Consider the following 10,302-nt stretch of genomic DNA (forward strand, 5'->3'; position numbering starts at 1 on the left):
CTGCTCGCTGCAGTGGCTGAAGAGCTTGGGGTAAACCAAGCTGAAGGGGTAGAAGAACAGGCAATCATGAGCAGAGACGAGAGCCCAGGGCCCTCCCACGCAGCAGGGAGAAGCTGGGGGGGCCACCAACAGAACAGACCTTTGAAGTGCAGCTTCAAGAGCAGTGTCCACCCAGACCTGACCATCTCACAGGACAGTGCTGGAGAGTACCTCAAGATGTCTGCTGCCCAGGGATATTCCCTTTTCTCCCTCACTCACCCAACACTTGCTGCCATGACACATCCTCCATCAGTTTTGGGGACAGGACAGTGGCAGCCAGCAACATCTTCATCATGAGACATCCCCAGGTTGTGCCCCATCTCGTGAGCCATGGTAGACGCAGCACCGATAGGATTTGTGCTGTGGTCCTGTGGGACAAGAAGTGCAGCATGGTTCAAATGCTTTCCAGAGCATCTCCATGGGGCCCACTGCGGCTCTTCAGCCGCTCAGTGTCAGGTCTGATTGCTGGCTGAAATTCGTTCCTAATGCTGCCATGCTGATGTAAAGGGAGACAAAAGCTGGACTTGGCCCCTGAAGACCTCCAGGCTGGGCTCTCGGGGGTATAAGCGAGCTTAGACCTAGCGGCTACCCTGAAATGACGCTTTGTGGTGGTTCTGGACAGCTGCAGGTCCCATGGCCAACCACTCCCACTCCAGCAAAGGATGGCCTCCTTGGGGAGGGGTCAGGAGCACAGCCAGGATGGTTGAGGAGCAATTGCAAACCAAGTCTCAGCCACCTCACAGGTGGTGGGAGAAGCCCTGTGTCCAGGGAGCTGCTCTAGGAGGCTCTTCAGGGCTCAGGTATATCAGCTCTCCGCAGGCACCCAGCTGGGTTTCCACAGCTGCCCTTCCCATGCAGTCCCGACACTTCTCTGAGGGTCACCTGCTCAAGGGTCAGAGATGCCAGAAACCAGATCCAGCCCTAAGGCTGTGCAGGGGGAAAGCTGGAGACCAGTGAAGGTGGGACCTGCTTTGGAAAATACAGAGCAGGGAGTGCAGACGCTGGGATCACTGCTGCCCTCCCAGCACGTGCCCAGGCAGTGGGACCCACCTGGTTGACACCGCCTGAGTCCCTGGTACACATCGCAAGCTTCTTGGCGAGGCCTACAGTCGTGCCATGGAAGTCTATGCCCCTGCAGGATTGAGATGCCACCGTGGCCTTGTGGCCCAGGCAGCAGCAGGGCTGCAAGGATGGCAAGGTGGTGGCCCCCCCGTCCTTACGTGATCAGCTGAGCATTGTCATGCGGCTTCTTCCGCAGCAGCTCTGCCTCCCGCCAGTGGAGGAAGTTGTCCAGCGTCACCTCGGGGTTGGGACTGACCACGATTTTGTCCTTGTAGTTCCACACCTCCAAGCCGATCAAGGCCACTCGCAGTTGAAGAGGTTGGTAAAGCTGAGAAAGTAGACAGCCCGGAGGGAGCACTTGGATTTGAGCTACATAAGCAGAGGGGAGGTCCCACCTCCCTTGGGGAACCACAGCTGAGCCCAGGACCCCCTCCTCACCGTGCAGTATCAGTTCTGCCACCCCCTCAATAAGTAACATAAGCTGGCGTGACCACATAGACGGGGTTTACCTCTGGGCTCCCTCTTGGCCAGTGAAGGCTGGGATGCTGCTCCCATGCCACTGACCAAAGAGTGAGGCTGAAGCAGGGCAGGGAGAAACCCCTCCTTGGTGCACTGCATCCATCACTCTCCCCTCCTTAGCACCCACTCCAGCTTGAGAGTGGTCACGGGACGTGCTCCCAGGGGTTACAAGAAGAAATTTCTACCCCTGTGCCTTAAGAGAGAGCTGGGAGGCAGCTGTCCTGTGCTCCTGACGACCCAGGGCTGAGCTGCTTGTCATATCTACTTTGCACACCCAAGGGAGTTGGTCACCCTGCGGCAGCCCACCCATGGGCTTGAGATTGGCTCCAGCTCCATCACCCCACCCACAACAATCTCTCCTCTGCCATGTTTATGCCCCTGCTGGCACTGTGGGACATGCGTGGGAGCAGGGAGGGCAGAGCCAGACGCCTGGGCTCACCTTGTCAACATGGTTCACGATTTCCTTCATGCGATTCTGCACTGTGCGCAAGTCCTTGTGTTTCCTGAACTATGGGGAGGACACAGAGATTTCCAGGCTGGTTTCAACCTCCTCACTGCAGTGGATGACAGTGAAAACACAGCCACTGGGTTACCCCCCTCCCTGTGCTCACCTCCTCATTGTCCACGACCAAGACCAGCTCCACGTATCGGGGACCTTTGGGTAACATAGCTGATTTCTGGAAGGTAAGAGGAAAGTGAGCACAAAGAGGAACTCGGCTCTGCAGTTTGCCAAGCCCTGTGGTTGACCTTCCTGTGGGATGTGTTGGCTCCTAGGGCATCTTACAATATTATTCAAGGCTAGCAGGTCTTCTAGCTCTGCTTTCTTGATGTGACTTTGCTGTGTGTTTCAGACATCTTCCAACACACAAGGGAAAAACCAAGCCTGCTACTTGGATAAGGCACGAGAGAGCCGCTGCAGGCATCACAGAGCTCATGGGGTAGGAGGATGCTCCTGCTAATGGTACAGGATCTGAGGACTTGTTCCCACCAGGAGCCAGGCCACTGGGAGCAACCTGTGTTTGGGCACCCAACCAACAACATGTGGGAGAGGAGCATCTCCAAAAGAAGTGGTATGGCCCAGCTCCTCTCCTGGACTTCACAGGACTTAGGGTCTTACAAACTCAGCTACAGGAAGGAGAAGCAAAGCAATCCTTAACCCAGCGGTAGAGCTTCATAGCTGCAGGAATTTTTGGTTCATGGTCATATTCCAGGGTGGCACTGGGCTCTTGGGATGTGCCGCGCTTCCCCCGCAGGTGAGCTGCTCTGTACACCGCATGCTGGCCAGACGCATCCTCCTTGAGGGGCTCCAGCAGGAAGGTGGTCTCATTCACCCGGAAAAACCCACTGCCAAGAGAGAGGGTAGGCGTCCAGTTGTGGACATATCCAGCAGGACACAGACAGAACCTACATACACCTCCACAAGTGCCTGTGATACAAAATACAGCTGCCAAATCCCAGCTAGGAAACCACTCTACCCCTTCATGGTGCCCATAGGCAGCTTGGGTGAGCTACAAGCCACCAGCGAGATGTGACAGTCACGTCCTTCTGGCCACGTGCATGAAACCACACTCAATGCAAAGCCCCAAGCAGCCTTTGGGGGTGCACGAAGCCCCACATCACTGTGCATAGGTACAGGAGCTCACAGCAATGCAAGGGACTGAATGTGTCTTCCCTGCCACCTCACCAGGCCCAAGAGCACGTCAAGTAGGTGCTGCAGGACGGAGCTGACCAGGGGCATGCCAGGAGATGGGGAGCAATAGGGAACACATCCACAGCTTTTGCTTTTGGAGTTTGCAGAAGCACCAATTGAAAAAAAGGACTGTTACGGAGGCTGGACACTGGCTGCCTGGCTGGGAGAGAGCCCAGCAAACTGTGGCATGGCATCCATGGCTGGTAGCAAGGGGAGGATCTGGAACTTGGGGCAGCAGAAATGTCCCAGGGTTCAGCAAGGAGAACTGCCCAGGACTGCCAGGCCAGCTTTAACACAGCATTTCTGCTGAGCAGCTCTGGCCTTCAAGATGCTTTCTGTAAGGTGTCCCATGTGCCCTGGCTGTATCATCCTTGTCTCCTGTCCTGCTCTTGCACATCTTGTCCTCCTACTATACCAGGATATCAAGTGTCCCAGATATGCACAATCTGTGCGAGCCAAGGTCTCCGCAGACACAACTCCTGCTCTCAAAGTGAAGAGATGGCTGCCACGCAGCTCCAGTGGTGTTTGCAGGTACCTCAGTGCTCCAAGGACCACCCATCCTCCTCCCATATCCCCCTGCAAGGGACCCCTTCCTCTCTATCTTACTGTCTTGCAATGTCTGGCTGCCAGCTGATCTTACAAGAAAGAGAACAGCAGAATATGAATCTTCCATGGCAAACTGAGCAACCTTGCATGGACTTGGTGGCTTGGGTTACTCTGCAAGGATGCTTTCTGCAGCTTTTGAGGAATGAGCATCAGCATGGCAAACAGCTGGTGGGCAGAGAGAGACACAGCTGGCCTGGGGCACTGTACACTTCCCTTTTCTTTTGGAAAGGCACTGGGCCATCAGCTCGAGGAGACTGGCATGGCCCGGAGATGTTGGCTGCTGGCCAGCTGGTGCATCACCAGGAGCACACCTTTGGGCTGCAGCACTCAGGCTGGGTTTCGTCCAGTCTGCCCTGGGAAGAGAGGATGGAGCCCAGACACACCGTGCCCAGGGAGAGGACTCCTGCCCAGACCTTCTGTCATGCTCAGGTTTCCAGTCTCATCCCGTTCCATGATTCAGCCCCCCAAAACCAGAAGGCTTCACTGAAAAATGCCATGTGCCTTTCCTGCTGGGCGCTGAGCCAGGGAAGCCAGCACTCCCACTGCCAGCAGGAAAAGGGATGTCTTCTTCTCTTCCTTGGGGGGAAGCTGAGCTCTTCCTCCATCGGCACAGCTCTGGCTGACCAGGGCTTGGTCACACCACCTCACCAGCGCCATGGCATGCACTGAGGCCAGGCTCCATGCTGTCCTCCGGCCAGCCGCAGAGCCCCAGGAGAGTCGAAGGTCCTACCTGAGCCCGCGACAGGTGCTGATGCTCACTGCTGAGTCAGCGTATCCTTGCACGTGGCCTTGATAAAAGCAATGGTCCTGCCGCCAAAAGAGGAGAGGTGTAAAGGGGGGGTCTGCACCAGCTGTCAGCATGCCAGGACCCTGCAGGAGTGGGAAAACTTCTCCCTCTGGAGCCAGCCCCATACCTGAACATCTGGCTTCTCCGTGATCTCTGTGCCATCAGCCAAGTAATGCGTCTCCGTGTAGTGCTGCCCCAGCAGCTCCCTGCAGGATGGGGAAGAGGTGTCAGCAGTGACCCCCATTTTGGGAGGAGGATGCAAAGCTTTGGGGATGAGGTGTGTTAGGTATGGTGGGCCCGTGACTTCCCTGGGTGGGTTTGGCAAGGAGGGAAAAAAAAGTGATATTTTGCTAGCGAAGGTCTGGGCTGAGAGCTTAAATTGTTGGCATGGTGACGCCAGACCTTGGAGAAGTTCATGGCAGGGGTCGGAATCGGGCCTCCCCCCAGTCATCCCACTGTGTCCACCCACACTCACTTGTTCTTCTCCAGCCACAGGAGGTAGTCCCTGCCTTCAGCACGGACACTGTAGAGGACATGGTCAGGGTAGATGCTCTGCATGAAAGACAGATGACAGCACAAACCCACCATCACCAGGAGCAAGAGCTAGAGAAGAGAGGACCTGCCCAGAAAGGGGATGGGCTCTGCATGTGCCCTGGTGGAAGGCAGCTGCAGGATGGGGAGCCTGGTTGCTCACCCTGGAGACATCCAGCAAAGACACAGGAAATCAGAAGAGAAGAAAGAAAGCATGTGAGCAGCAACACAAATCCTCGGCACATCCTGAGATAAAGAACAGGTCACCAACAATTAAACAGAGTCAGCAAAGTCTGGTTTCCCATGTCTGACACATGGCTGCAGATGGCTGTGCCAGAAGTTGAGGTTTCCTACTCATCAATCACAAAGCTCCTTTTTTGGTGACTGAGTTCAGCACTTACTCATGGGCTGAACCACAAAGATCCCTGGTGCCCAACAGCTTTCATCAGCAGAGACTTCCTTATCTCTGACTGATCTAACATGCAACATCACAGTTAGAGAATAACCTTTTCCTGCTTCTCCTCTGCTACTGAGAGTAGATTTTACTATCACCATGTGCAAGATCCCATGAGCATCACCCTAGTGCTGGTGGAAGGGACCTCAAGGCATCTCAAGTCCAACCTCCAGTCACTATGGCTGGATCGGGGTGGCTGTGGCTCAGCTCAGCTGAGCCCTGAACCCCCAGGATGGAGATGTCCCTCCCAAAGAAGCGTTTCCCTCTGGGATGTCTTGTGGTCTCTACTAGCAGAGGTTGGGCCACAGACCTCCAGAGGTGCCATCCCACCAAGTTGGGCCACTGAGACAGACAATGACCTCTTCCATAGTGTCCCGAATCAGGCTGCACCCTGGGCACGAGGGACCTCCTCAGCCACCACTACAACACAGAGCCCTCTCCTGAGGGTACATCCTCAGCCCTTACATGGTCCCGGGGTGGAAAGCTGAGCAAAAGGCAAAACAAGGTTTCCTGCAGGGCCAGCATTCCTCCTGGATGAGGTGTGCGGCCGCTCCCTGGGCAAGGTGACAGCACAACGGCTCAGTGCTCCCAGGGGGATGATCTGAAACCCAGAAGGAGCTGGGGCTGAGCAGAAAGTCCTGCTGACTCAGCGCCAGTGGAGCCAGGTCAGAGGCTTTGCCCAACACTCGGTCACCCTCAATTCTACGCAGAATTCAGATTGGAATTTGCATTTCCAATCTGAAAGGACGGGCTGCCAGCACCAAACACCTCGCTGCTTGCTGAGCAGGTTGCAACAAGCCTGTGGGGTGGCCAGGCAGCCCCAGCTGCAGGTGGGCACACCACCGGCGCGCGGGCGCACTCACAGGTCACCACCAAATTCTTCTCTTGTGAACAGCGTCTCCTGCCTGACGTTGCCATCCCATCCTGTGTCCGCTGACAAAGCGAGGCTTTGTTATTCTTGGCAGCCCCAAAGCCAGAAGAGGTCTTAAGAAATGGCAGGAAAGCACTTGGAAGGGGAGTGATGGGTCAGGGATCGTCTCTTGGAGACAACCGCAGGGCAAGTTACAAAAAAAAAAAGTCCTGATAAAGCTTCTCTGAATCACTGCTTCCTCTTTAGCACAGGCTTTGCAAGGGCTCCAGATGGAAAGGCTTGGCAAGCGCAGGCAGCTCAGTCCTGCCCCAGCACTGCTAACCCCGTGACCGTGCTGAGCAAGCAGAGCAGAGCCATGGCCACAGCGCACGGAGAGGAGGGATCGCTTCCAGCTGGTCTTACTAAGAGACCCAGAGAGCTTGCAGAGGATCGGGATGTGATGCCACCGTCCCACCCCAGCACAGGGCATTTCTTCCCTGGGTGGGAAGAGGCGATGGGACTCACTAGGACAGTAGGGATGGGGCTCACTGCACTGTGCCATCTACCAGAGGAGCTGCAGCACAAAAGAGTAGGAGAAGAATGTGGGTCACTGGGCCACCACCATCCCTTGCTCCTGCTCCGTCCAGCTCCACCACTCACTCTGCAGTGTCCTGCTGCTTGAGCCTCAGGCTGGGCCAGCAGGAGCTGGGCTGTCTCCACCCAGAACAAGGACTTGCCTCTTCCCATCAGCTGGCTCTGGGACATGGTGGGGGAGATCATCAGGGACGTGTAAGCATGGGTGCACTAGGAGAGAAGCCAGCAGCTTGAAACACTGGGTCTTACATGGGCTGGAAACCACCCTCTCATTTCAATACAACTCTTTGAAATGCTGGAGCATGGGGATGAGAGAGGTGTCACTTCCACAATCAAGAGGAGGTAACTATAAATCTTTTTGAAGGCCCTTCTTGCTCTTTTTTCAGGTCCTTTTCCATGAAGAACCCAGGTTTGCCACATGTGCTGTCATGTTCCTGCTAAGGGTGGGTGGGAGAAGACCATGGCCTGTGGGAAGGCTGGCATCCCAGGAGACCCTGTGCTGCAGGACCCAGGTCTCCACCCTGTCTGCAGAGCTGAACATTTTGATTTAAGCAAAGCCAGAGAGGAGCTGGTTTGCTTCAAATCTCACCTGGCAGATGCTCTGCTGGACCAACCCCATGTGTCCCAACTGCTCTGACCCAGGAACTAGCTCTTGGCCCACGCCATCCCAGCTAGCCCGTCCAGCTACCTGTCTTCACTTGAAAGAGGGGCTTGGTGGTGGTCAAGCCTTGCTGAAAACCTCTTCCCCACCAAGGTTACTGGGAAAGCAAACCAACTTGTGTGGAAGAGGAGGAAAATAGCTTGAAAAACAGGAGACCTCTTACCCTCAACACAGCAGGTTTGGGAGGTCCAAGGATCACAGAATCACAGAATCACAGAATCACAGAATGTTAGGGATTGGAAGGGACCTCGAAAGATCATCTAGTCCAATCCCCAGGATCACCTAGTCAAAGACCAAATCCAGGTGCCACCTGGCAGACACCAGCCGTGGCTGTTCCAAAGTACACAGCTCAAGGCAGGTGTCTTCTCCTGTGCCATGGAAAGCAGAGGGACCCCGAGATGGGTGAGCTCCCCTTTCCGGGAGGATCAGTGCAGAGCCGCCCAGCATGCCTGGCACAGATGGTGTCTCTAAATAGCCTGGGGAATGTTTATCTCATGGACAAGTTTAGGTTTCTAGAGCAGGGAAAACAGATGCTTTCAGGGAGTGTTTTTGAAGCTAGTTTATCAGAAAGGGTTTGAATCACAGATGAACGTGCTGTATGAAGAATTTACCAGGAAATAAATGTCCCCAGCCCCTCCATCTCACCAGGTGCTAAAGTCAGTGCTTTTCGGTCCTGAAAAAATGAATCCACATATTTGGCTGAATTTCACATTAAGGCAATGAGGAAAACATCTTTGAGGTCAAGACCATCATCTTATAGACGTCAAACCTGATCGCTCAAAACTCCTGAGTCAAATCCCACTCCTTCCCTCAAATTACAAGGTCTCCAAGAAAAATAACACTGGCTTTCTTTCATGCGGGTTTCTGTAACCTTCTGATTCTTATTTCCCATCCCTAAGGACAAAAAAACCCCCAACTTCAGCAAACACAGCAAGAAAAGTGCTTACAGCTCAATGAGGCTTTGCAAATCCCTCCTTAAGCAAAGACCAGATGTCACAAGATCACTGCAAGGCTGCAAGAGGTGGCACCACTGGGTAATGCCTCTGAAGAAAGCATTGGAGAAAGTAGCTCCCCCTCTCCAAGAGTCCACCCCCCTATCCGCAGTTCCTATTTTGACCCAAAACAGTCCAAGAAAACTGATATGATCAACTACTTCAAGATCTCCATCCCCTAGGATGGAAGCACTGCAAGAAAATGAGCACCAGGTCATTCTTCTGGCAAAGGGCTAAGGGAGTCCAGCTCCAAGCCCAGTGGTGTGGGCCAAGGGAGTCCAGCTCTGAGCCCCGTGGTGGGCCAAGGTGGGTCTGGCTCCAGGCTCAGTGGTGGGCCAAGGTGGGTCTGGCTCCAAGCTCAGTGGTGGGCCAAGGGTCTCTGATGGTTGCAACATGACTCCCAGTCTCCCTGCAAGGCAGTGAGGTCAGCTGTGCCAAGCCAGTGTTTGGGAGGTGACACTACTCACCAGTGGTACAGAGAGGTCCCTCTTTCCCCGAGGCACCAGCACTTCGCGTGGCATCACGATCTCGTACTTCTCAACATGGGTGAGCTTCTCCTCCAGCCTGGCTGTGGCGCCTGAGAAAAGTCATAGAATAGAATCATAGAATGTATTGGGTTGGAAGGGACTCTCAAAGGTCATCTAGTCCAACCCCCCCTGAAGTGAGCAGGGACATCTTCACTAGAGCAGGTTGCTCAGAGCCCCATCCAGCATGACCTTGAATATCTCCAGGGATGAGGCCTCCACCACCTCTCTGGGCAACCTGTTCCAATAATCTACCAAAGGGCTTTGAGTCAGGATGTCCAGGAACAACTGAGTCGAGGGATAATGGAAGTGGACAACATGAAGATGCAGGGAAGAGCCAAAACAGCAAGCCCCGAAGTATCTGCTGGGAATGCAACTCCCATTCAGGCTCCAGGGATGCTCCCATCCCCCCAGCCCTGGTGCCCACAGGTTGCTCAGCTTTGCCTGGGTGATACAGTCCCTTCAAGGCTGGAAAACCCTACTGAGACCCTAGCACGTAAAGAAAGATGGAGGTTTTTCAGGTCAGTTAATGCCACCTTGATGCCACAGTTTGTGACTTGGAGTCTGGCAACTGCAGGGGAGGCAGCTGTTTTGGAGAACGGCTGGTGCCTGGTCCTCTGGTTTGGATGTTGGAAGGGAGCCATTTCTGTGATAAACCCTTCAGCTTCCCTGCAAGCCCTGAAACAGTAGCTGTGCTGGTGCCCCTGGGGTCGGCTGGGGCCCATGGCAGAGCAACAGCAGAGCAGGGTGCTCCGTCTGCGGGTGACTGGCGGCCTTCACCCACGACGCCCGAGCGGGAGCCTGCAACCTCATCCCCCCCCCCTCGGCCGACTGAGTCACCCGCTGGCGGTGACAAATCCCCCCACGCTGACAGGAGCCTCCTCGCCGAGGGGCCTTCACACCACGGGGCGGTGGTGGGGACGTGGCAGGGGGCAGAGGTCACCCAAAGCGTCCCTCGGCCATGGGGCCAGCTGTGAGGGGAAGGAGGGAGCC

The 10,302-nt window shown here is 55.1% G+C and overlaps 1 protein-coding gene across 1 annotated transcript in view; it reads right to left on the reverse strand.

Annotated features, from left to right (window-relative positions):
• Positions 1-9,362, reverse strand: part of LOC104528772 (disintegrin and metalloproteinase domain-containing protein 8) — a gene marked incomplete at both ends in the record, with an annotated part of 12,242 nt that extends 2,880 nt beyond the window's left edge. The window contains 11 exon segments of the mRNA XM_010172879.2: positions 3-40; positions 259-407; positions 1,090-1,171; positions 1,260-1,429; positions 2,060-2,128; positions 2,232-2,297; positions 2,778-2,964; positions 4,647-4,723; positions 4,831-4,909; positions 5,179-5,255; positions 9,253-9,362. Of these exon segments, the coding sequence (XP_010171181.2) occupies positions 3-40; positions 259-407; positions 1,090-1,171; positions 1,260-1,429; positions 2,060-2,128; positions 2,232-2,297; positions 2,778-2,964; positions 4,647-4,723; positions 4,831-4,909; positions 5,179-5,255; positions 9,253-9,362 (1,104 nt within the window).
• Positions 9,363-10,302: the final 940 nt, after the last annotated feature.

Source organism: Antrostomus carolinensis, unplaced genomic scaffold (genome assembly GCF_000700745.2).
Source record: "Antrostomus carolinensis isolate BGI_N321 unplaced genomic scaffold, ASM70074v2 scaffold43287, whole genome shotgun sequence".
Lineage (NCBI taxonomy): Eukaryota > Metazoa > Chordata > Aves > Caprimulgiformes > Caprimulgidae > Antrostomus > Antrostomus carolinensis.